General features: G+C 35.5%; 4 protein-coding genes and 1 long non-coding RNA gene across 5 annotated transcripts; 2 read left to right on the top strand and 3 right to left on the bottom strand.

Moving 5' to 3' along the window:
- Window positions 1–702: 702 nt before the first annotated feature.
- Window positions 703–2090, top strand: LOC128042934 (uncharacterized). Its single transcript, XM_052634433.1, has 3 exons — window positions 703–877; window positions 1143–1354; window positions 1439–2090. Exons 2-3 carry the CDS (start codon window positions 1145–1147, stop codon window positions 1994–1996), a joined length of 768 nt encoding a protein of 255 aa, XP_052490393.1. The 5' UTR covers window positions 703–877; window positions 1143–1144; the 3' UTR covers window positions 1997–2090.
- Window positions 2091–3331: 1241 nt separating this feature from the next.
- LOC105791974 (uncharacterized) lies at window positions 3332–4755 on the bottom strand. The gene is made up of 2 exons (XM_012620312.2): window positions 4580–4755; window positions 3332–4314 (listed from the first exon to the last, which is right to left on the bottom strand). Exon 2 carries the CDS (start codon window positions 4013–4015, stop codon window positions 3512–3514), a length of 504 nt encoding a protein of 167 aa, XP_012475766.1. The 5' UTR covers window positions 4016–4314; window positions 4580–4755; the 3' UTR covers window positions 3332–3511.
- Window positions 4756–10851: 6096 nt separating this feature from the next.
- On the bottom strand, window positions 10852–11705 carry LOC105791972 (uncharacterized). The gene is made up of 2 exons (XM_012620308.2): window positions 11613–11705; window positions 10852–11522 (listed from the first exon to the last, which is right to left on the bottom strand). The coding sequence occupies exons 1-2, from the start codon at window positions 11697–11699 to the stop codon at window positions 10980–10982; spliced, it is 630 nt and encodes a 209-aa protein (XP_012475762.1). The 5' UTR covers window positions 11700–11705; the 3' UTR covers window positions 10852–10979.
- Window positions 11706–12793: 1088 nt separating this feature from the next.
- On the bottom strand, window positions 12794–27072 carry LOC105791968 (haloacid dehalogenase-like hydrolase domain-containing protein Sgpp). The gene is made up of 5 exons (XM_012620303.2): window positions 26939–27072; window positions 26607–26721; window positions 13568–13719; window positions 13204–13465; window positions 12794–13108 (listed from the first exon to the last, which is right to left on the bottom strand). Exons 1-5 carry the CDS (start codon window positions 26965–26967, stop codon window positions 12917–12919), a joined length of 750 nt encoding a protein of 249 aa, XP_012475757.1. The 5' UTR covers window positions 26968–27072; the 3' UTR covers window positions 12794–12916.
- LOC128042886 (uncharacterized) lies at window positions 25555–27271 on the top strand. Its single transcript, XR_008198407.1, has 2 exons — window positions 25555–25916; window positions 26196–27271. It is a non-coding gene; the product is annotated as an uncharacterized LOC128042886 (long non-coding RNA).
- The last annotated feature ends 75 nt before the right edge of the window (window positions 27272–27346 follow it).

Below are 27346 nucleotides of genomic sequence, written 5' to 3'. Positions count from 1 at the left end.
TATTTCATAGTCATATAAAGCATGTTATAGTGGACTTCCATTATGTTCACGAATCACGATCAGGTGCAAGCCAATAAAGAGATTAAAACTTGCAGACATTGTTTTAGTTACACTATGCATTCGCCAAATTAGTATTTAATGTATTATTATCATTGAATTCAAGAAAAAAAAGTTTATTACTTGTATATTTCTTTCCTCTAATATCACTTTAACCACTTAATGATGAGCCGTGAAAAAAAATACATCATACCTACCCATGTTGAAGTTTTTATAGTGAAGTCATAAAAGATGGATCATATATTTGTCTGTTTAAAAAATTACATAAAATTATTAAAATTTTAAAAAATTTATTTTAAACAATATATCCATATTAATACCACATAAGTATCGTGTCCAGTCAACTTTTCTCTAGAATATAATTTGGTTAAATTTAAATGCCCAAAAAAATAGATCAAAATGATAAAAATGTCAAGTATAAGGGGTTAAATTTATAATTATACTAAAAATTAATAGTTGAGGATAAAGTGAGTTCGAGCATCTAAATCTTACAGGGAACAAATAATTGAAAGTGAGAAAGTTAAAAGAAGCGATTAAACTTTTCGCCCACTGCCTACCAATCAACATGCAGCGCAAGAGTTTTATAAAACAATAATAAAATCTTTGGTGGGACAAATGTTTACAGCGCACGCTCGCCCTTTAATACCTCTCGCGTTTCTTTCTTTGTTGCCGCGCGCTTTTCTTTCCAACGACTCCTTCAGTCAAGACTTAGGCTTAGATCCACCATTATATAAACAAGTGTGGGAAAATTATTGATTCAGTAGTAGTCTTAAGTTTGTTCTCAAAATTCATCTTGGCCTTGCTTATTTTGCAGTAATAGGTAATTCTATTCTTACAAATTACCTGTCTTTTTTTTATGATTTCTGCTTCACTGATTGATTTTTATTTTTATTTTTTTAGTTTGTTATGAATCAATCATGGCTTGGTTGGTTGCTTTTTTGTTTAAATTTTGATTAATTGAATCTGTTTCTGTGAGTGAGTCTACAAAGATTCAAACTGGTGATTGAAGATGGGTTGGTAAAATGGTGTTCAATCTGGCTGTTTTGTTTTAAATTTGTCTTATGATTTCTTTTTGGCAATCATAGATATGGTGAGATCTGGCTGTGCTGCGGCAGATAATAGAAGAATGACGGAAGAAAATCTAAACCATAAAGAAAAGAAAGCAAAATCGGATGCAGAACAGAGAAGAAGAATAAGAGAAGAATATGAAAAGCTTACAGTGACAGAACAGCCCAAGAAACAGATGAAGGCAGCCAAATCGAACACAAATATATCTTCTCCTTCAAAACATGGAAAGGTGTTGTTCAAATCTCTTTTCATGCTTCTTCTTGGTGGGTTTTGACTTTAGAATTGATGTGCATCTCCATGACTTAAACTGCAGGTTGATGCTGAGTGCGTAGAAAGTTTTATAGAGCAACTTAAAGCCAAAGTGAAGAGTGAAGTAGATTATTCAGACTTCCAAATCTTAGAAGAGGATTTAAAGAAGGATTTGAAAACGGTTGGGAATTTTAGAGTTCCGCTACGCCTGGCTCCTATTGCAAACAGAATCAAAGATGGTTTTGATGACATTACTTCAGGCAGTTCACAGAGTGACTGTGCAGCTGAGCCTACCTATATTCTGTTCTGTGCTGCCATCAAAGAGATGGATGATCTCAAACTAGACCAGGTCAACGAGACTAAATTATTGTTGTGGCGAGATGCAATTAACAATGCCCTCAACCTTCAATTCAATGTGGATTTCGCCATTAAGCACCTCTGTAAAATTGCGTGTGCATATTTTGGTTTCAAAGTAATGGAAGGGAAAAGCGGTGTAGAGATGCTCAAGCTGAAGAATGTAGATGGGAATATGGAGGTCCCCGAAGATTGTCTACGTGATGCTGAACATTTTAGCGGCAAGCCTCTTAGCACCGGTCTGTTCCCTAGTGATTTTCTACCTTAAGCCATGCCACCTTTATGTTTCTGCCTTTCGTCTTTGTCTTTGTTACATTTTAATGTCTTTCTATGTTTAATGAAATAGCATTTATGATCTTAAACTTATTCCTAAACAACTTGTAGTTGTAGTATTTCTTTTTCTTACCCCAAGCTGCTTGTAGATTCAGGCACTGCGTTTTCTCATAATCTCACCTTCTTTTTTTATCAAAAGAAAACCCTTGCTGCCCTTTGGGACAAATCCCACGACAATGCAAGGCATGTCGTCGTAAACCAAAATCCGAATTACCAAACTTCACTAATCTTATATCTCTATAAAATTTATATTACAGAATAAACAAAGATACATGTATCGAAATTTAGGATAAAAGTAAACCACACAATAATTATTTACACACAAAATTGGATAATTTGATATTCCACTAAACTGATATTTCAAATAACAAAATTAAGTAAAATTTCTTAAAATTAATGATTTTATTGATCTTCCAGTCACACTTCATTTTCGTGGCATAGTTCTATATCATAAATAATCTCAGCAACAATGGGTTAGAACACAATTAACTTTAGTGACAATTATTTAGAATGAAAATTACATTTAACCTTAACTACAATGAGTCAGAAAAATATTAACGACAACTATGCTTTTGTGGCTCAATATATATAAATATATGCAAACAAAACATGTATAGATGAACAAAAAACATAATCAGGTATAGATGCCAAATTTTCTTCAGATCCCTTGATCCAAATTATGGGGTGATTGAGCTTTAAATCAGCTGAGAATGGATTTTGAGAGTTTTCAGACCTAATTGAAAATTTATTTAATCTTAAGATCACTAAATTAAATTTTGATTTAGTTTTAAGGTTAATTTGGAATTTCATGTTTAAATTTAGGACCAGATTGAATTTTTTATTTAATTTTGGATTTTGGTTAAAGTTTAATTAATTTTTCATTTTAAAAGACAGAATAAAATAACTAAATTTGTTCAGATTAAATTAGAATTTATTTTATTTTAGATCCAATTTTAAAATATTTTTAATTTAATTGAATGGCCAAATTTTGACTTATATTTAAATGTGTCTATTAAGTTTAGAAAAGATAGAAATTGAATTTCAAAATAAAATCAAAATTTTGAAGTGAATATATGGTTTTGTTTTAAATTAAATTTTAAATGAAAATCAACCTTTTCCTCCATGAGAAGTAAATATGTTGGGAGTATGTTTCAAGTTAAATAGCAATGAGATCTAGAAAGAGTCAACACTCAATATACTAAAAGATGGTGTTATGTTTTTGTAAGGGCAGCCATTTTGTATGCTCTCCTTGGGCAACAACGCTGGCATTTTCATCGTAGTGCCTGAATCTACATGCAGCTTAGGGTAAGAAGAAGAAATACTACAAGTTATTTTGGGAATAAATTGAAGATCGTAAATGCTATTTGATTAAACATAGAAAGACACTAAGATGTTACAAAGGCAAAAACATAAAAAGAGTGTTGAAGAGAAAGGCGGCCTGGCTAATGGCTTATGCTAGAATAATACTAATGGAACAGACCGATGCTAAGAGGCTTGCCCAAGAAATATTTAGCTGCACGGAAACAATCCTCGACGAATCCATCTTTGTTGTTGAGCATGTCTTTAGTATTGCTTTAAAACCAATATATGCACGAGCAATTCGTTTCAGGTGTTCAATGGCGAAACCCACTCCGAATTGAAGGTTGTGGGCATTGTTGATTGCATCTCGCCACAACAATATTTTAGTCTCGTTGACCTGGTCTAGTTTGAGATCATCCATCTCTTTGATTGCAGCACAGAACAGAATATAGCTAGGTTTAGCTGCACAATCACTTTGCGTACTGCTAGCAGTAATATCACCATAAATATCATAGATTCGGTCTGCAATGGGAGCCAGACGAAGTGGAACATTGAATCTCCCAACCATTATCAGGTCCTTTCCTAAACCCTTTTCTAAGATTTCAAAGTGGGAATAGTCTACTTCACTCTTAACATTAGCATTTAGTTGCTCCATAAATTATCCAAATAAAACAGTTTATTCCGGTGTTGATAATTTAAAAGATAGGGAAGAAGAGACCCAGCACCTTTCCTTGTTCTGAAGCAGAAGATATCCCTTCAAACACCGTTGCGTTTTCTTCTTCTAATTCTGCTTTGAGCTTTTTGTGTTGTTCTGTCACATTAGGCTTTCTATATTCTTCACTCATTCTTCTAGGCGTTGCTTCCTTTTCTTTATGATTTGCATTTTCTTCTGCCATTGTTATATTCTCTGCTTCCACTACTTTTGCTGCCGTATCACATTCCATTGATCTCTTGCTGCAGGAAATTAAGCACAAGATATAACACAAACTGAAAATAAAAGCAATCAGACCCAAGGACTAACAGAACATGATTTTATAACTTTGAATAAGCAGTTGGAATCTTGTAGATGGAAAGAAACAATTTGAGAACCCAAGTCAACATGACCAGCAGCAAACTGAAATTTAGCTTAGCCAACGATGATTGATGGGAAAGTGAAAATAAAGAAAATCCCAGGATTTAATGAGCTACAGATTATTGAAATTTCTAAGAATGAAATTACCTTGGGCAATAGCCATTTGGAGAAAGATGGAGGAAGTGGCTGTGAATGTCTAAGATTTACACTGCTTGTATACCAAAACCATTCGAAAGTAATCGCCATACTCCTATTCGCGCGCTAAATTTCCTATTCATCTATTCTGATTACAACGCGAGCTGGTATTAAAGGATCCACACGTGCGAGCCAACACTTCCAGCCCACAATGGAATACAAGATGGTGCACGTTTTCAAATGATAATGCATTCCCCCTCTCTACTCTTTTTATTAAGGGGAAATTCCATAAATAGTCCCTCAACTATAAAAGTTTTTCATTTTAAGCATCTAAAATAAAAATCTTACAACTTAAGCACTCATGTTACATAGTTCATTCATTTTAATCAAACCAGTTGAATTTGTTTGACCACCGATCCGATTCTAAAAATCTTGAATAAGATATTCTCATAAAATAACCTGATAAAAATTTCTCATTATATGTATGACATCTAAAGAAAACCATTTGTGGCCTCAAAACTATTTATATTATTGGTCTTCCAATCACAATTAATTCCAGTGCCATAGGTCTAAATCACAAATAATCTCAGCAACAATGGGTTAAAACAAAAACCACAATTAACTTTAGTGAAATTTATTTAGAGTGAAAATCACAATTAACCTTAATTACAATGGGTCAGAAATATATCAAAGGCAACTCATGATTCTGCAGCTCAATCTATATAAACCCTCCCCACTAAACTGGTAGCATAAATTGAAATCGATTTTGTTATACCTCCAACTTAACATGACACATGGTAAGATATGGGGCAACCTATAGACGACCTTTCATTGAGAGAGGTCCGCAAATAACCCCCTTATATTTTGCCTGAGCCAATCTAAAGAATCGACACAACAACCCTATTTCAACCTAGCAACCTTACTCTAAAAGCGCTCCACATCAACTCTAAGAGTCTCTCTCTCCCTCTCTCTACTTTCATTCTTGGCATGAACAAATACTTTTCTCCCATGTCTTCTCCTCTTTGTTAGTTACTTGAATCAACATATTACCATCCATGTTAATAGGGTCAAAGCATAGTAATACTATGAAGTAAAGCAATACATATATTTCGAATTGTCCAATTATACTAAATAAGACTTATTTATATGACAAAACACATTTCATATTCAAAACAAATTTTGTTATTTTCATTTGAAGAATCTTATGTAATGAATCATAAACATATACAAACAAAAACATGTATAGATGAACAAAAAGCATATTCGGTGTAGACCCTTAATTTTGTCTGGATTTTTTATTCAAATTACGGGTGATTGAATTAGTGAGAATAAATTTTGAGAGGTTTTAGATTTAATTAAATCTTGATTTAATTTTAAGGTTTAAACTAGAATTTCATGTTTAAATTTAGGATCGATTGAATGTTTTATTTAATTTTGAATTATAGTTAAAGTTTAATTGATTTTTCATTTAAAAAGCCCGAATAAAATAGTTAAACTTATTTAGATTAAATTAAATTTTATTTATTTTAGAACCGGTTTAAAAATAATTTTGATTTAATTGACTGATATTTTGGTGAAATTTTAACTTTAGAATATTTAAATATGTATTTTAAGTCTAGAAAAGATATAAATCGATTTCCCTTCCATTACTTTGAAACCAAAATATGCACACGCAATTTTAAAGAGGTGCTTAATGGCGAAATCCGCATTGAATCGAAGGTTGAGGGCATTGTTAATTGCATCTCGCCACAACAATAATTTAGTCTCATTGACCAGGTCTAGTTTGAGATCATCCATCTCTTTGGTGGCATCACAGAAGAGAAGATAGGTAGGCTTAGCTACACAGCCACTTTGTGAACTGCCTGAAGTAATGTCATCAAAACCATCTTGGATTCTGTTTGCAATAGGAGCCAGGCGTAGCGGAACACTAAATGTCCCAACCATTCTCAAATCCTTCCTTAAATCCTCTTCTAAGATTTGGAAGTCTGAATAATCTACTTCACTCTTCACTTTGGCTTTAAGTTGCTCCATAAAACTTTATACGCACTCACCAAGCAAATATCCTATTAGTATGGAAACACGCGGATCCTTGGTACTGGTCGGGTCGCCCGCGAGTCGCGCCAAACGGCGCCGTTTTGGCACTAAAACCCCCAAGTGAAACGACGTAGTTTTATGTGTACTATAAAAGCCAAATTTTATTCAAAGGTTTTCATTTCTCCCTTCTTTAAAACAAGAAAAATAAAAAAAACCTCTCTAACCCCCCATTCACTCCCCATAGCCCGGCCAAAGGTACGGCCATCGACACTGCGTCGTCGCATGACAAGTCTCCGCACGTGGTGGTCGAAAAAGGGGAAAAATTTAGATCTAGCTTTATCTAACCCCCTAAGCCCGCATTTGTGTTTAAAATCCCAAAAAAATTAACCAAAAGGCCCCAAAAGCTCGAGAAACCTTTCTTTTTCTGGCCGCCTATCCTCGGAGGCGACTTCCTCGGCCGTCCACAGCGTCGAAGACCCGAATATAGGTCTGCTTGTATCCCCCTTTTTTTTATCTAGTATATATGAAAATAAAATAAAAGGTAGAGTAAAAGAAATAAAATAGAAATAGATTAAAACGTAAAATAGAGGTAAACCTTCTTGAAGATTTCTCTATTTTTATTGATATTTTTGTTTCTTTTTTTTTTGATATTTTCCACCCCCATTTTACAAATTGGTTCTGGCTTTTATAGCCATATTACATAGTTTATTTATGCTTTTTCTTTCCCGTTTCTGCTTGCGTGTCTTCTTTCCTTTTGCAGGTGGAGCAGGTGCAAGTGGAGGGCGGTGACATAACCGTGGCAGTGCTGGCATGGTAGAGGCGTGTGAGGCGCGGTGGCTGGTGGGCATAGCAGGTGCGGATGGGACGTGCAGCGGCTAGAAGACCCTAGGTGCGGCGCACCTAGGGTTTTTTTGCTAAAAAGTTGTTGGGCTGCTAGGGTTTTGGTATTGGGCTAATTTTTGGGTTATTTTGATTTGGGCTTATTAATTATTTATTTGTTTTATTTTCTCTGGTGGGCTTAGTAAAAATGGGCTTGTAAATTGGTGAATGCATAGTTTAACTAAAACAGTGTCTGCATGTTTTAATCTCTTTATTGGCTTGCACCTGATTATGATTCGTGAACATAATGGAAGTCCACTATAACATGCTTTATATGACTATGAAATACTGCATTTTGGCACAAGTTGGTGACACCAACATTGTCATAATAAATTGTAGGAGGTCTTGGTATAGGAATGTGTAGCTTAAGAAGAAGGTTTGTTTTACCTTTATAGTCCCTGCAAGTTCGTTGGCAACTGCTTGATACTTGACTTAGGTCGAAGATCGGACAATGGTGGGTTTCTTCTTTGAGGACCAACTTATTGGATTCAAACCAAAGTAAACAACGTAGCCAGTAATGGAGACACGATCATTTAGATTGTCGACCTAGTACTGCAAAATAAGCAAGGCCAAGATGAATTTATAACTTTGAATTTATAACACAATCTGAAAATAAAAGCAATCAGACCCAAGGACTAACATAACATGATTTTATAACTTTGAATAAGCAGTTGGAATCTTGTAGATGGAAAGAAACAATTTGAGAACCCAAGTCAACATGACCAGCAGCAAACTGAAATTTAGCTTAGCCAACGATGATTGATGGGAAAGTGAAAAATAAAGAAAAATCCCAGGATTCAATGAGCTACAGTTCTAAGAATGAAATTACCTTGGGCAATAGCAATTTGGAGAAAGATGGAGGAAGTGGCTGTGAATGTCTAAGATTTACACTGCTTGTATACCAAAACCATTCGAAAGTAATCGCCATACTCCTATTCGCGCGCTAAATTTCCTATTCATCTATTCTGATTACAACGCGAGCTGGTATTAAAGGACCCACACGTGCGAGCCAACACTTCCAGTCTACAATGGAATACAAGATGGTGCACGTTTTCAAATGATAATGCATTTAAGCACTTAAATAAAAATTTTATAATTTAAACACTCGTGTTACATAGTTCATTCATTTTAATCAAACCAGTTGAATTTGTTTGACCACCGATCCGATTCTAAAAATCTTGAATAAGATATTCTCATAAAATAACGTAATAAAAATTTCTCATTATATGTATGACATCTACAAAAAACCATTTGTGGCCTCAAAACTATTTATATTATTAATCTTCCAATCACAATTAATTCCAGTGGCATAGGTCTAAATCACAAATAATCTCAACAACAATGGGTTAAAACAAAAACCACAATTAACTTTAGTGAAATTTATTTAGAATGAAAATCACAATTAACCTTAATTATAATGGGCCAGAAATATATCAAAAGCAACTTATGATTCTACAGCCCAATATATATAAACCTTCTCCGCTAAACTGGTAGCATAAATTGAAATCGGTTTTGTTATACCTCCAACTTAGCATGACACGTGATAAGATATGGGGCAACCTGTAGATGACCTTTCATTGGGAGAGGTCCGCAAATAACCCCCTTATATTTTGCCTGAGCCAATCTAAAGAATCGACACAACAACCTTATTTCAACCTAGTAACCTTACTCTAAAAGCGCTCCACGTCAACTTTAGGAGTCTCTTTCTCCCTCTCTTTACTTTCATTCTTCGCATGAACAAATACTTTTCTCGCGTGTCTTCTCCTCTTTGTTAGTTACTTGACTCAACATATTACCATCACAATTAATATGTCAACATAACCAACATTTAACTCATGTTAATAGCATCAAAGCATAGTAATACTATGAAGTAAAGCAATACATATATTTCGAATTGTCCAATTAGTAATTATACTAAGTAAGACTTATTTATATTACAAAACACATCTCATTCAAAACAAATTTTGATATTTTCATTTGAAGAATCTTATGTAATGAATCATAAACATATACAAACAAAACATGTATAGATGAAAAAAAGTATATTCGGTTGTAGACCCTTAATTTTGTCTGGATTTTTTATTCAAATTACCCAGTCTTGATTGAATTGGTGAGAATAAATTTTGAGAAGTTTTAGATTTAATTAAATCTTGATTTAATTTTAAGGTTTAAACTAGAATTTCATGTTTAAATTTAGGATCAAATTGAATGTTTTATTTAATTTTGAATTATAGTTAAAGTTTAATTGATTTTTCATTTAAAAAGGCCGAATAAAATAGTTAAACTTATTTAGATTAAATTAAAATTTATTTATTTTAGAACCGGTTTAAAAATAATTTTGATTTAATTGACCGATATTTTGGTAAAATTTTAACTTTAGAATATTTAAATATGTATTTTAGTCTAGAAAAGATAGAAATTGATTTCCAAAATAAAATCAAATTTTTGAAATGAAAGTATGGTTTTGTTTTAAATTAATTTTGGGATAAATTTCAAAACTATATATGAATTTCGATTCAATATGCATTTGTATACATGAACTTTGATTTTGTGCAATTTTATACATGAAATTTTGATTTAATCAAATTCTCACATAGTGTTAACACAATTATTGATATAACATCATTTTATGTTTATATATTGCGAAATAATTGTATTTATCCAATATAAAAATAAATTGAAGTATTATATTTTAAATGTTTATGATTGAATCAAAACTAAAATTGCATGCATATATTTGAACCACAATCAAAGTTTCTTGTATATAATTGCACCAAATTAAAGTTCATATATACAACTGCACATTAAACTAAAATTATAATTTTAAGATTTATCCCATTAATTTTTACATGGATATTTATTTTGAGAATCCAAATGCAAGTTCAAGTTGGGCCAATTAGAGAGTCCAAATCCAGGTTAGAAGTGCGGTCTAAACCGCAGTATAGTTTGGAGTTACATTTTTAATAAAACTAATATAATTTAGGCTTAATTTAATATTGCTTCTCAAGAGTGTTTTTGGATTAAAAAGCACTTTTAAACAAAAGCACTTTTGTAAAGTTTTTCTTTCTCCAAAAACACTTTTGAAAAGCTCAAAAGCATCTTGTTTAATGGTGTGTTTTTTTTATTCCAAAAGTATTCCTTAGAAACAATGTTAAACTGGCCCTTAAGAGACTGGTTTCAATAATGGAGTTCCAATCGATAAAGAACTCTTTATAAAAAAATATATTGTTGTTCTTCTCTACCCTAATGATATACCTTGATGAATCCTGTTTTGGAAGTTGAGGTTTACATGAAAAAAGATTTGTGTCACCGAAACCATGAGTATTAAGATAGCAATATGATCATCACTCTTGGTTTTCAAAGTTCCCAGCTATATATGATGTACACATTGAATAAATGATAGTTTATTAAACATAGAAAGACTTAAAATATGACAAAAGAAAAAGGTAGTAGCTGATAGTGATAAGTGGCATAGGTAATGGCTTTAGGTAGAAAATTACTAACGGAGCAGACCGGTGCTAAGAGGCTTGCCGCTAAAATATTCAGCTTCACGTAAACAAGCTTCGGGGACCTCCATATTCCCATCTACATTCTTGAGCTTGAGCATCTCTTCACCGCTTTTCCCTTCCTTCACTTTGAAACCAAAATATGCACGCGCAATTTTAAAGAGGTGCTTAATGGCGAAATCCACATTGAATTGAAGGTTGAGGGCATTGTTAATTGCATCTCGCCACAACAATAATTTAGTCTCGTTGACCTGGTCTAGTTTGAGATCATCCATCTCTTTGATTGCAGCACAGAAGAGAAGATAGGTAGGCTTAGCTGCACAGTCACTTTGTGAACTGCCTGAAGTAATGTCATCAAAACCATCTTTGATTCTGTTTGCAATAGGAGCCAGGCGTAGCGGAACACTAAATCTCCCAACCATTCTCAAATCCTTCCTTAAATCCTCTTCTAAGATTTGGAAGTCTGAATAATCTACTTCACTCTTCACTTTGGCTTTAAGTTGCTCCATAAAACTTTCTACGCACTCATCATCAACCTGCAGTTTAAGTCATGGAGATGCACATCAATTCTAAAGTCAAAACCCACCAAGAAGAAGCATGAAAAGATATTTGAATTTGAACAACACCTTTCCATGTTTTGAAGCAGAAGATATATTTGCGTCTCCTTCTTCCATTATTATTGTATTCTTTGTGTTCGATTTGGCTGCCTTCATCTGTTTTCTGGGTAATCATAACACAAATTTAAAAACAAAAACAGCCAGATTGAGCACCATTTCACCAGTTTGAATCTTTGTAGACTGACTCACAGAAACAGATTCAATTAATCAAAATTTAAACAAAAAAGCAACCAACCAAGCCATGATTGATTCATAACAAAACTAAAAAATATATATATCAATCAGTGAAGCAGAAATCATAAATAATGAATTAGCTAATTTTGTAAGAATATAATTACCTAGTACTGCAAAAAAAGCAAGGCCAAGATGAATTTGGAGAACAAACTTAAGACTGAACTGGTTTATATAGATGACCGTTGGAAAGAAAAAATATAAAAAAAAAGGTAGCGCGCGACCACTGCTACACATAGCATCTAAAACTGTAGCAAATATATTTATTTATTCTTGGGTGAGAGAAAGAGCTTAAAGCCTGAGGACCTTTGATGGGGAACCGCGCGACTCAAAATAATTCTTTCTGCTTACTGCCTGCCTTCCTACGACCAGGGTGAAGCGCGAGAATTAAACCCAACGTAAATGATTCCATAATACCACCAAAAATAATTTATAATTTTACGCTCAGCTAGTGTATCATATAAATAAATTTATTTACACGATTACATATAGAGTCATTACTGCAAATATAACTTTAGAATCTTTTTAATAATTTTGTTATAATTCAAACCTAATTTAATTATACTACAAAGACGTAAGTGTTAACAAGCTACCCATTCAGAGACCGTCTTTTATGAGTTTCAAGTTCATTGATGCAATACTCAAATTTATTCATCTAGAAAATTGTAGTTAATTGAAAAAAAAATTAAAAAATATGTTTAATCTAGAGAGTTAAAAATAGTGATGTCAAAATCGATTTGACTGGTTGAATTTTTCCCAACATTATTCAAGTTCTAAGAATAATAAGCAAAAGCTAAACTCTACTTTGTCCCAAGAACACAACTCGATATGATTTGCATATTAATAAGAACAAAGAGATCAAACTTTGAACTTATGCACAAGGTGACTGGGCCAACGATCTAAATGATCGTGCTTCCATTACTAGCTACATTGTTTACCTTGGTTTGAACCTAATGATCTAAATGGAAATAATTAATCTCGTCATTGACTGATGATTATCTTGTGGGTACATTTGGATACGACACATAAAATATGGCATGAATACACAAACTGTCAGATCATCTCCTACATAGCATTAGAGTTCAAGCTGATGTTTTAGAAGAGCCTATTCTCTTATCAAGCTCCTCCAGTGCCTCCCATAACTTTGGGTCTTCATAATCTTTTATGAGAATAGTTGGATTAGCTTCCATAAGTACACTTTCAGGGTTTCTGGTAGTTAGCCCCACAACAGGCATCCCTGCAGCAACTCCTGCTTTTATCCCAGATACGGAGTCCTAGACAATTGAAAAACCAGATCAAGCTTTCAAAATAATGTTCAACTAATGACTTCTTCATGTAGAAACTGTTTGGGGGGGGGAACAAGGCATACCTCACAAACAAATGTGTGATCCTTTGACACCTTCAGCACTTCAAGTGCCTTCAAGTAAGGGTCTGGATACGGTTTGGCGCGCTCGCAATCACTTCCTAAAATAACAACATTGAAAAAATCTTTGAGGCCGAGTTTTGAGATCATGAGTTCAGCATTCGGTTTTGGAGCATTAGTAACAGCTGCTCGTTTTAACCCACGATCATCGATCCATTTCGTTAATTTGTATAGACCCTTTATTGGTGGTAATTTTTCTGAGGCCAACCTACTTCATCCAAACAAAATAGTTATTATATAATGGTATGTACATATCAATCGGAAACTTCAATAATTTGTAAAATGGATCAAACATTCTTAGTTTCTTTACCTACGAAACATGGCTTCCTTATCTTCCATGAACTTTATCCCCCTTGGTATATCATCAGGGTAGAGAAGAACAGCAATATCAGGATTGTGCTTCCCAGCAATATTTTTGATAAAGTATTCTTCATCGGTTGGAACTCCATTATTGAAACCAATCTGTTAAAATATATTAGCATCATTAAAAAATGAAACCCCAAATTGATCTTAGTTTTGCAAGTACAAATAGGTATCATGTTGTGAATGTTGACACCATTTTTTTGGATGGAAAACGGGGTCGACTTGGGTTTTGAAAAATGAAACGGGAGTCGCCACCAATCCTTTTTAATGAGGTGTGATTGGATCACCTCGAAAAGTGGTTGTTTTTAATAAACGGTTTGATTTTATTAAAACAGCGAGTCTGGTCCACGAAATTTAGAAAAATAGGTTCGGGAGTCGGTTACGCACGAGGAAGGATTAGCACCCTCGATACGCCCAAAATTGGTACCTAGTTGGTTACTTAATGTTTTAATGTCGAAAATTAAAAAATTTAAAGAAATTTAAAATACGATCCTTTGTCTTAAAAATGACTTGTATAAAATAGGTTGCTTATAAAAACTCCTACGATAAAAAATGAAAAAAGGATATTCAATTGTTCGAGTTAGATGAGGAAATCGTAACCCAATACGTTAGGGTACAATTTCTCAACATTTCGAACATTGAACATTGTCTTGGTTGTTTTTAAGAAAATTCTCGTCTCGAAAAAACAACACGTCACATCCAATGCGTTAGGACACGACATATTGAATTCCCGATAATGAGCTTTTATTTATTTTTTTTTTAAAAAGTAACCTCGATTATTTAGATTCAATAAAGAAAATCGAAACCCAATACGTTAGGGCTCGATTCTCTTGAAGATCCCAAATACCGAGTGTTGCTTTTATTTTGAAATTTTTTGTTCTTAATAAATTCGAGTAAAATGGATGTAAAATAATAAGGGTGACAATGTAAATAAAATGATACAAGCAAAACAATAAATAATAGAAATAATCATATGGGCAAGGTAACAAATAATTAGGAACTAAAGAAAGAGAACAAACAATAATAAACATGCAAATAAATGAACAAAATTAACAACATGATGCAAATATAAAAATATATAAACATATATATATAAATAAAATAATGAGAATATGAAAACATGTGTATGTGTACATATTTCAGAATTATTATACATTAAAAAATTATGTAAGTGTGTATATATATATATATGTATTTATGAAAATGAAGTATAGACGTGTATATAGGTATATATAAATAAAATATAGAAACATATATGTGTACGCATATACATAAAATATACATAGGTATATGTACATATATTATGAGAATAAAGCTAAAATAATAATAAATCAGTAAAAACTAGCTAAGGCATTAATAAGATTGTAATGACTAAATAAAAGGAAATAAAACTAATAATAATAATAATAATAAATGATAATAACATTATTGCTAAAATATGGACTAAATCGAAATAAAAACGAAAGTATTGGGTAAATCGAAATAAAAAATAGGAAGGACTAAATTACGACGCTATTTGAAAAGGCGAGGGTAAAACGAAAAATATCCGAATATTGGGACACGTGTCCCTTCAAGGAGCGCAGGACTAAATCAAAACGCTAAAAATAATTTGGGCTAAAATTCTAAAATATAAAAAGTGCAAATATGACTAGATTGAAACACCCGTAAAGGCGAAAGGACCAAATGGGTAAATAACCCAATCATCCAAAACACGCGGATTCTCGAGACGCTGGTCGAGTCGCTGTGTGGTTTCCCCACCAAAACGACGCCTTTTTGTTAACTTATTAAAACTAATTTTTTACAAAATTCATTTTTCTGTTGAAAACAAAAAATTCTTTTTCTCTCTGCTTTTCAAAACCCGATATCCCTTCCCCTTTGAAACGCCGGTCACATGGCACCACCGTCGACGCCGCCGTTGCCATGGCTAGTGGCGGATGACGAAAGAAATGGGCCTCTCGGCCTTGGCCCTTGCCATGAAGAAGGTTGGGTCTTCAACCCGAGGGATCAAGAGACTTTAGATCCGTTTAAGGCCGATTCGACGACGGCGGAAGGGCCTCCATCGGCCGAGCCACAGGCGGTTCAGTATGCTTCTTTCCTCTTGTCCCTTTTTTATTTTCGTTACAAATGAGTAAAAATAAATAAAATAAAATAAAATAAGAACACAAGAACAGGAAAAATAGAAACGCAGGAATCAACCTTTTATTTTAAATCTTTGATCTGTTTTTTTTTAAACTCTCGTAAAAAAAAGGAACCCCTTACAATTCGTTTGAATGGCCTTTATATAGCCATTTTTAGACAATTTATTTTATTATTTTTTTCTACTGTTTTGTCCTTATTTGCTTGCGTGTTCTCCTTTGTTTTGCAGGTGGAGCAGGTGGTGCAAGTGGTAAAGCTTGATTCTTGTGGCAGAGGGTAGGTGACAATGCAAGGCAGAAAAAAAAGATCAAGAGGCGGCTAGGGTTAGGGGGATTAGGGTTTTTGAAATGATTTTAAAATTTTGGGCCACTGGGCCTTGTAATTGGGTCTGCTAGTATGGGTTAGTGTTTAGGTGGGTTATTGGGTCAGCCTGGGCCTTAGGCAAAATTGGGCTGTACAACTGCCCCTCTTTGCTCGTTGTCGTGTAACAAGAACAGAGAAAAGACAAAGAAAGACCAATTTTGCCCGGTCTCGCCGAGTCTTGACTTCTTTTGACGCTTCTCTTCTTCAAGTAGCCTCATTCAGTCCACTATGTCTTGTTGCTTTGATCCACTCTATTGCACTTCAGAGAGATCTGACTTGTAGCTTCAATCTTCTTCGCAGCAATTTTAGGGGAAAGAGATTCGTGGTTTAAATTTATTTCTCTACTATCTTGGGAAGATAAGATTCAGCATCTTTGATCTGCTCCACTACTATTTAAGGGAACAGAATCTGCAATCTTCAATCTATTCCATTGCTGGCAAGGGATGGAATAATGACTTAAATCTACTTCTCCACTGTATTAGGAAGATAAGATTCACCATCTTCGATCTTCTCCACTACTGCTTAGGGTGACAGAATCTGCAATCTTCGACCTACTCCACTACTGCTTAGGGTGATAAGACTAACGGCTTAAATCTGCTTCTCCACTGTATTGGGAAGATAAGATTCACCATCTTCGATCTGTTCCACTACTGCTTAGGGTGACAGAATCTGCAATCTTCAACCTACTCCACTACTGCTTAGGGTGATAGGACTAATGGCTTAAATCTGCTTCTCCACTGTATTGGGAAGATAAGATTCACCATCTTCGATCTGCTCCACTCACCGCTTAGGGTGTGAGAATCGCAATCTTCAACCTACTCCACTATCGCTTAGGGTGATAGGACTAACGGCTTAAATCGCTTCTCCACTGCATCGAGAAGATAAGATTCACCATCTTTGATCTGTTCCACTCTCTGCATAGGGTGACAGAATCGCAATCTTCAACCTACTCCACTCTCGCTTAGGGTGATAGGACTAATGGCTTAAATCTGCTTCTCCACTGTATTGGGAAGATAAGATTCACCATCTTCGATCTGCTCCACTACTGCTTAGGGTGACAGAATCTGCAATATTTAACCTACTCCACTACTGCTTAGGGTGATAGGACTAATGGCTTAAATCTGCTTCTCCACTGTACTGGGAAGATAAGATTCACCATCTTTGATCTGCTCCACTACTGCATAGGGTGACAGAATATGCAATCTTTAACCTACTCCACTAGAACCGAGAGAGGCAACGCTTGTGTCTTCGACCTGCTTCGCTGTCAATGCAGGAAAGCAAGATCTTTTATCTTCAACCAGCTCCACCACAACCGAGAGAGGCAAGGTTTGTGTATTTGACCTGCTTCGCTGTTAATGTAGGAAGGCAAGATCTTTTGTCTTCAACCAGCTCCATCACAACCGAGAGAGGCAAGGTTTGTGTCTTCGACCTGTTTCGCTGTCAATACAGGAAGGCAAGATTTTTTTCTTCAACCAGCTCCATCACAACCGAGAGAGGCAAGGTTTGTGTCTTCGACCTGCTTCGCTATCAATACAGAAAGGCAAGATCTTTTCTCTTCAACCAGCTCCATCACAACCGAGAGAGGCAAGGTTTGTGTCTTCGACCTGCTTCGCTGTCAATGCAGGAAGGCAAGATCTTTTGTCTTCAACCAGCTCCATCACAACCGAGAGAGGCAAGGTTTGTGTCTTCGACCTGTTTCGCTGTCAATACAGGAAGGCAAGATCTTTTGTCTTCAACCAGCTCCATCACAATCGAGAGAGGTAAGGTTTGTGTATTTGACCTGCTTCGCTGTCAATGCATGAAGGCAAGATCTTTTGTCTTCAACCAGCTCCATCACAACTGAGAGAGGCAAGGTTTGTGTCTTCGACCTGCTTCGCTGTCAATGCAGGAAGGCAAGATCTTTTGTCTTCAACCAGCTCCATCACAACCGAGAGAGGCAAGGTTTATGTCTTCGACCTGCTTCGCTGTCAATGCAGGAAGGCAAGATCTTTTATCTTCAACCAGCTCCATCACAACCGAGAGAGGCAAGGTTTGTGTCTTCGACCTGCTTCGCTGTCAATGTAGGAAGGCAAGATCTTTTATCTTCAACCAGCTCCATCACAACCGAGAGCGGCAAGGTTTGTGTCTTCGACCTGCTTCGCTGTCAATGCAGGAAGGCAAGATCTTTTGTCTTCAACCAGCTCTATCACAACCGAGAGAGGCAAGGTTTATGTCTTCGACCTGCTTTGCTGTCAATACAGAAAGGCAAGATCTTTTGTCTTCAACCAGCTCCATCACAACCGAGAGAGGCAAGGTTTGTGTCTTCGACCTGCTTCGCTGTCAATACAGAAAGGCAAGATCTTTTGTCTTCAACCAGCTCCATCACAACCGAGAGAGGCAAGGTTTGTGTCTTCGACCTGCTTCGCTATCCATACAGGAAGGCAAGATCTTTTGTCTTCAACCAGCTCCATCACAACCGAGAGAGGCAAGGTTTGTGTCTTCGACCTGCTTCACTGTCAATACAGAAAAGGCAAGATCTTTTGTCTTCAACCAGCTCCATCACAACCGAGAGAGGCAAGTTTGTGTCTTCGACCTGCTTCGCTGTCAATGCAGGAAGGCAAGATCTGCAACTTCATTGATCTGTTCTCTGGGGAACATGACCTGTATGTTCTATTTTATGAACCTAATTGTGCTTAGTGATTAGAATGACATGATCTGAAAGAATCAAATGCTCCTAATTATATGTGTATGAATGACATTTGAATGAATGCAAAATGTCATGAAAATGATTCCTTAATGCTTAGGTTATCATCACGCAAAAGCTTATTAAATCTTTATCACTGACGTGTTACAACGCCTTCTTGCTCAGCTGGCATATCCAAAGAAACACTTAATCTGATTGCCCCCCACTGTGAACGTCAAAGTTCAATCCACTGGGACATAAAATTTGTACCATCAATCTCCCACTGTAACCTAAGGGTAGAAAGATATGGCTTTTCTCAATCTTCTCCTATCGCAATTCAAGGATACAAAATGTGAAGTTTTTTTTTTTTTGGTTCTTTTACCCCATTCCCAAGGTGTTATACCAAATGCTCATGTACAATCGCAAAATTTTCTTCTCCGAGAAAACCTTTTCTTATCACTTGGTGATCATTGCTTGTTTGTTCATTGAAGCTTTGTCACCAACACGGCATCTTGCTATTTTGTTCAATCAATGTTTGGACAACAAAATCTGAAAAGACAACCTTTAACTTAGACTCTTCCTTCTTAGATATTTCACCCTTTAAACTTGGTGTTTTCTAAACAATAATCCTGTTTCAGGTTCCTATATTATTTAGAAACTTTTCAGAGTAATATGCAAAAATTCCTTTGTGAAAGTTTTATTAGTCCATTAATCATTATTCCAATGCAACATGTTTGCAAAAAAGAATATAACAATGGATGAAATAGAATTGATTTGAGAGAAAGCTCGGAATGAATGAATTATCAAGGGTAGCAAGAATAAAAGAGGAATTGATTGGAACACGTATCTTGAAAAAGAATGAAGTATTCCAAGAACAACAACAAATTCAATATATAAATAGTATGAAGGTTAGGTGCCCCAGATATCGCAGCTTGAACTTCTCTGTACAAACTTTCTGAAGACTTTCCTGAGTTTGACATGTGTTTAGGAGATCTACAAGACTCTGTCGATGCCCCAAGATGTCGCCTTACCCTTTCAGGTATAGCAAGATCACCACATGCCCCAATCTGATCACTTCATGCCCCATTCTGATCAATATTTGAGCCGCCCTTCGGGTTTTCAACTCAAATCCCCTTTGGCCTAAGGTGCCCTTTGTGGGTTTTCCCCTTAGCCTCTCCATTTTTACTTTTTCATTTTTTTCATTTTTCATTTTTTCTTTCATTCATTTTTATATATATATATTTTGTTTGACTCAAAGTGCATTTTGCAGGTTTTCACATTGGTCCTTCCTTCTTCTTTAAACGAAGTGTTTCTTAACTGGATTCGAGTTTATAGGATTGACAATCTCACTCAGGATCAGTGCTCCTCTGAAAATGGTCTTCTTTACAACATAGGGACATTACTGGTTTGGCATTCATTTCCCTTTAAAATCCTTTCGTTAAGGAATAATCTTTTTCAACATCCAGCCCTCTCGTGGAATTCTCTGAGACGAGTCTGTTTATTATGGGCTCATATTATTTATTTATGGTACATCCGACCCTGATGAATAGCTTTTAACCCTTTTCCTAGGGTCAACTGATCACATCGCGATTGGATCCCTCCAACAAGCAATGAGGGGATTTTAATAGGTAAAACTACCTCAATCCTGTAAACCAAAAAGAGAGGTGTTGCCCCAGTACAGATGTTTGACAAACAATGAGGGCAAATGGTAATTTCTCATACCAGTCCTTGTTCACCTCTAGGTAATTTGGTGACAAAACGTGGTGTTTGCTTTTGAATTGATTTCAGACCTCAGTTATCGTGCTATCATTTAAGTTCAATGTATTTTCCAATACCATTCTCTCTGAAATTCTGTATCGGTATAGGATGACCTTCATCCATGAAGTAGCCTCTCAAAAATGAAGCAATGCCCATTAGAAGTCTTCGATAATGGTGATGTTCATGCCCCATTTTGCTCAAAATTTGAGTCGCCCTTTTTCGGGTTTTCAACTCAGATCCACCTTTGGTCAAAGTGCCCTTTGCGGGTTTTCGCCTTAACCTCTCCTTTTTTAAAAAAAAATTTTGATTTTGACTTTGATTTTTTTTTATTTTTTTATTTTTTGTTTTTTTTAGTCTGAACTCACGAGATCAGGCAAGTCCTGGTCACGCTTTTCGACCAGAATCAATGTTATTCTAAAGTCTTCCACATAAGATCTTCCACTTTCATCTTGTATGTGAGAAACCTTCTTTGGTACCAGATTTCTTTCATAGAGCCCTTTTGGGACGCAACTATGACAGAAAAATTTGGATCTTCCTCTTTAATCAGGATAAAATCCAACAACATCTTGAAGGGATGGAAACTCGACTTCAAATGGGCAAAGCTATGCTGACTCAACGAGAGAGGCATTGCCCCGGTAAAGAATTGCATCGTTTGCACTGTAAATTTCTGATATCGTCTTTCACATGCGCTTTTTATTATAAGAATCGAGGCATACCCTGGTATGATCATACAAAGACATCTTTGAACTCTAGAGGTAACTCAATAAGGTCTTGCTTCATCTCTGTGGTCAGGTCAATTCTAGTCTTCATCAAGCTCACAATTTCTAATGATTCCTTGAGAGGTAGGATCTGTTTATCCTCTTGTTCTACCATCCTCAACAAGTCCGAAGATAGGCAACAACCTGTATCATCTTCAAAGTCGTGAGATGCCTCTAAACACATGTCTCGCTCAAAAGGAGATTCTAAGTTTGTAGCAGTGTCATTCATGTCGTTGATATTCAGGGACCTATTGTAGGTACAAGAGAATATAAAAAGAATGTATGAATTTAAGAATAATTATCTGCACAGTATGATTATGAATGAAAGAATGATTTGGATGAAAGAATAAAAGAATAATCATTCAAGAAATGAAAGAATATTGGTTCAAAATATCGCAAAGATGCATTCCATTGAAATAATGACGTTCAGACATGAGCCTATTTCACAAAAGACTTCTTGTTGCCTTTAGGCTAAAAGCAACAAGTGTGTTTTGAATATTACTCTGAGTAAGCTCTAAATACTACAGGGGTTTCTTTAGAACACTCCCAAGTTTATAAGGGTGAACATCTAATAAGATCTCTTCTCTGGTTACTTCTTCGTATTCGGCACTGATGTGAACGTTTCCCAACATCTCTTCATTCATCGCATTCCTTTCATTATTCGTATGATTGAGTAGCGAGTTTTCTGTACTGAGTGAATATTCAAATTTGATGATGCCCATATTGATAAATCTTTCGACCAACTTTTTAAAGGCATTGCAGTTTTCTATAGAATGCCCCGTAATTCCCGCATGATAGTCACATTGCGCATTTGTGTCGTACCATTTGGGGTACGGAGGTTGTAAAGGCTTCAAGTAGAAAGGGGAGACAACACGTGCGTCAAATAATCTCTGATACAATTCTTTATATGACGTCGGAATTTGTGTGAACTGGAGCTTCTCGGTACCTGGTTTCACCCCAGATTCTTGCTTTAAAGGACTTTGACGTCTGGTGGTTTCTGTCTTTTACCGGCCCACAGTGATTGGTTTTGAGTGGCCCTTGTTATATCTGTTCGCATTATTCCCCCTATTCCCCTTCTTCCTTAGGGCCTCTATAGTATCTGGGTACTCTGCCCTCACCTGTTTCATTTCTACTGGATCATCACGTGCAACAAGAAAATTGTTCCTTAAAATAGATCTTGGGCCCGTCAAGCCATTCACTGGTGCTGTTGTACCAGTCTGATATTGTTGAGATTCGATGGTGAAGAGTGCCCCTTGTAGGCACCAATCTGGCTGGACCTAGGCACTTGTCGAAGTACAATCTAGGAAATAAGCAAAAACCTTATTATCAACCCCAGAGTGGTCCATCGGGTCCTTCCTTTTTTCTTCAGCTAACAATTGGTTGAACTGGCTCATCATGGTTCTCTGTAATTCTAGCATCTGATCTCTCATCTCCTATTGAAATTCAGTCAATTGCTCCTGTATCTGTATCTGCATTCGCTCTAATTTTTCCAACCTTTGTTCCACTTCTCTATTTCCTGTTCGGGTAGCGCAAGGGTGTTGGTTTGGTAGGTTGGTTTCCATTGACTCTGAAATGATTTCGTTTGATTAGGGTCTTTTAGTGAAATTTGATGCATGCAATGAAATGCAATGCAGATGCATGAAATGAATGCAAAAAGAGACGTTGATTCTTGGTTCAATTCTATTAGAACAACTTTACTAGAAAACAAATCTCTTTACATAAAGCGGATATATATACGGCTTTGCCCTTATGTTCCAAGAGAACGATCCTTTTCTTCATTCGCGCGTTAAGATGAATCTCACGAACTCTGAAAAATGACGTATCTTCTATCTCCCTTTTGCTTGATCCGAGCCACGACTCGATGCTCGCTTATCCTCGTGATGCTCATTGGCTTCTCTTTAAGAAAGTTCAGCGGCTCTCGAATAATCTTTGTCACCTTGAATCCTTGGGGCAACGGAGCAATAGTTGTGTTGTCCTCCATTAAACTATCATCCTTCTCTTATTACGTTTTCTTGGACCATATTCGAACAACCGTATTATTATCCACTTTATCAAGAAACCCATTTCCTTATGACAAGCTCTCTATTTAACAACTGAACGTGAATCAACACCTCTTTTTATAATGCAATGCAATCATAAAAGAAAAACAGGTTAGTATAATGCAAAAACAAGCAAGAATAAATAGAACACCTATTCGGGTGACTACTAGAGGTTCGAAGTGATTCTACCTAGAGTGGGCTCCTAAGGTTCACTACATGAGGTTTGGCTCTAAAGTAAGGGTACCCGAACCAGCAAATTCCTCGATCTTCACTCATTATAGGCTCATATAGACCGAGTTCGGTTCAGGGGAATACATTTCCCTATGGCTGCACGGAGATGAAAATCTCACGAAGACATAGGTACGGATGTATCCCGAAAGCGATCCACTATCCTGCACGGAGGTGAAAACCTCACGAAGGAGTAGCTTCTCACTCCCACTTAAAAGGGTGTGACCAAAGGTCATGCAATGCAATGCAGAGATATAAAAATTTAAGATACCAAACATGAGAAAAACTATAACTCAAAACAAATGAAATGCAATGAGAGGGTCGTATATTTAAATCTAGTTTTCAAATTTCGACAAAAAGACAAAAAGTAATCAACTCGTGGCTTGACTCTCTTATTTAAATTCCCCAGTGGAGTCGCCAAGCTGTTGACATCATTTTTTTTATGGAAAACGGGGTCGACTTGGGTTTTGAAAAATGAAACGGGAGTCGCCACCAATCCTTTTTAATGAGGTGTGATTGGATCACCTCGAAAAATGGTTGTTTTTAATAAACGGTTTGATTTTATTAAAACAGCGAGTCTGGTCCACGAAATTTAGAAAAATAGGTTCGAGTTGATTCACATACGAGGAAGGATTAGCACCCTCGATATGCCCAAAATTGGTACCTAGTTGGTTACTTAATGTCTTAATGTCGAAAATTAAAAAATTTAAAGAAATTTAAAATACGATCCTTTGTCTTAAAAATGACTTGTATAAAATAGGTTGCTTATAAAAACTCCTACGATAAAAAATGAAAAAGGATATTCAATTGTTCGAGTTAGATGAGGAAATCGTAACCCAATACGTTAGGGTACAATTTCTCAACATTTCGAACATTGAACATTGCCTTGGTTGTTTTTAAGAAAATTCTCATCTCGAAAAAACAACACGTCACATCCAATGCGTTAGGACACGACATATTGAATTCCTGATAATGAGCTTTTATTTATTTTTTAAAAAAAGTAACATCGATTATTTAGATTCAGCAAAGAAAATCGAAACCCAATACGTTAGGGCTCGATTCTCTTGAAGATCCCAAATACCGAGTGTTGCTTTTATTTTGAAATTTTTTGTTCTTAATAAATTCGAGTAAAATGGATGTAAAATAATAAGGGTGACAATGTAAATAAAATGATACAAGCAAAACAATAAATAATAGAAATAATCATACGGGCAAGGTAACAAATAATTAGGAACTAAAGAAAGAGAACAAACAATAATAAACATGCAAATAAATGAACAAAATTAACAACATGATGCAAATATAAAAATATATAAACATATATATATAAATAAAATAATGAATATGAAAACATGTGTATGTGTACATATTTGAATTATTATACATTAAAAAATTATGTAAGTGTGTATATATATATGTATTTATGAAAATGAAGTATAGACGTGTATATAGGTATATATAAATAAAATATAGAAACATATATGTGTACGCATATACATAAAATATACATAGGTATATGTACATATATTATGAGAATAAAGCTAAAATAATAATAAATCAGTAAAAACTAGCTAAGGCATTAATAAGATTGTAATGACTAAATAAAAGGGAAATAAAACTAATAATAATAATAATAATAATAATAATAATAATAATAATAATAAATGATAATAACATTATTGCTAAAATATGGACTAAATCGAAATAAAAACAAAAGTATTGGGCGAAATCAAAATAAAAAAACAGGAAGGACTAAATTACGACGCGCGCTGAAAAGGCGAGGGGTAAAACGAAAAATATCCCGAATATTGGGACACGTGTCCCTTCAGTAAGCGCAGGACTAAATCAAAAACGCTAAAAATAATTTGGGCTAAAATTCTAAAATATAAAAGTGCAAATATGACTAGATTAAAACACCCCAGAAAGGCGGAAGGACCAAATGGGTAAATAACCCAATCATCCAAAACACGCGGACTCTGAGACGCGGGTCGGGTCGCGCGCGCGGGTTTCCCCACCAAAACGACGCCTTTTTGTTAACTTATTAAAACTAATTTTTTTTACAAAAATTCATTTTTTCAGTTGAAAACAAAAAAAATTCTTTTTCTCTCTGTTTTTCAAAAACCCGATATCCCCTCCCCCTTTTGAAACGCCGGTCACATGGCACCACCGTCGACGCGCCGTTGCCATGGCTAGTGGCGGACGACGAAAGAAATGGGCCTCTCGGCCTTGGCTTCGCAGCGCAAGAAGGTTGGGTCTTCAACCCGAGGGACTGAAGAGACTTTAGATCCTGTTTAAGGCCCGATTCCGACGACGGCGGAAGGGCCTCCGTCGACTGAGCCACGGGCAGTTCAGGTATGCTTCTTTCCCTCTTTTCCCCTTTTTTATTTTCGTTACAAATGAGTAAAAATAAATAAAAATAAAATAAAATAAGAACACAAGAACAGGAAAAATAGAAACGCATGAATCAACCTTTTATTTTAAATCTTTGATCTGCTTTTTTTTAAACTCTCGTAAAAAAAGGAACCCCTTACAATTCGTTTGAATGGCCTTTATATAGTCATTTTTACACAATTTATTTTTTTTTCTACTGTTTTGTCCTTCTTTGCTTGCGTGTTCTCCTTTGTTTTGCAGGTGGAGCAGGTGGTGCAAGTGGGCGAAGCAGTGGCGGTGGCAGAGGGTAGGTGACGGCGGCGGCAGTAGCAGAAAGATCAGAAGAGGCGGCTAGGGTTAGGGGGATTAGGGTTTTTGAAATGATTTTAAAATTTTGGGCCACTGGGCCTTGTAATTGGGTCTGCTGGTATGGGTTAGTGTTTAGGTGGGTTATTGGGTCAGCCTGGGCCTTAGGCAAAATTGGGCTGTACAGTGAATTAAACATACTTAGACATAGGAATGGAGATATGAGTCTCTAAATAAATAGGAAACCGACTCGTGTCCAACATTCCCTCCCTCCCTCCCGATTCAGAAGATGATGATTTAGTTCCTAAGTTATAAAAGATTATTTATTTGGGAGTTGAACAAGAAAGTGAAGAAATCTACAAGTACCTGTGGGAGCATTTCACGAAAGACCTGATAATGAAGAGGATCAGAATCACATAAAGTTCCATCAACATCAAATAATACTGCTTCTAAAGGAGCAAGATCAGGAACAGACTTCTTGCTGATTTCCAAAAGCAAAAAAAAAACCAAAAAAAAAGTAAACGATTTACTTATCCAGAAAGAAATGAATTCGCTGCTAGCTATGCATGAACGAAATAAGAGAAGCAAGAAAAAAAAAACCCCAAATTGTTACATTTTATCAATGATAACTCATGTTTGAAAACTTGGAATATATATATATCCAACACAAATGCTCCCATATATATCGAATTACCCACATCTGAACAGAGTTTTCACCAGCCGTCATTGTGAAAGAAATTTCTTCAGCAAAATCTGGTTTCCAAGTATGGTTATTGAGTTTAAGAGCAAAGAAAAATGGAAGTCTGAGAGAAGGAATGTAGCAAAGAATCCAGATCCAGATACCGGAACTGGGCCTCAAATGTCCGTTCTCTACTTCTTTTTCGAGTGTCAGCAATTTATTTATTATTTGGGACCGCCAATGTTGTACAAATTTTCAAATAGGACCCTGAAATTGAATTGGCCGACATTGTAATTAAATTTGAATTAAAGATGTGATTTGAAAAAATGAAATTATTTATTATTAAATTATGGTCTAAAATAGTGAGCATCAATATGTTGATTTGTTACTTTTGTAGTGATAGTATCTTAATTTTCAATTTCCAATT

Source organism: Gossypium raimondii, chromosome 8 (genome assembly GCF_025698545.1).
Source record: "Gossypium raimondii isolate GPD5lz chromosome 8, ASM2569854v1, whole genome shotgun sequence".
Classification (NCBI taxonomy): Eukaryota; Viridiplantae; Streptophyta; class Magnoliopsida; order Malvales; family Malvaceae; genus Gossypium; species Gossypium raimondii.
Note: the sequence above shows the minus strand (reverse complement) of the source record. Positions and strands in the feature narration are given on the sequence as shown.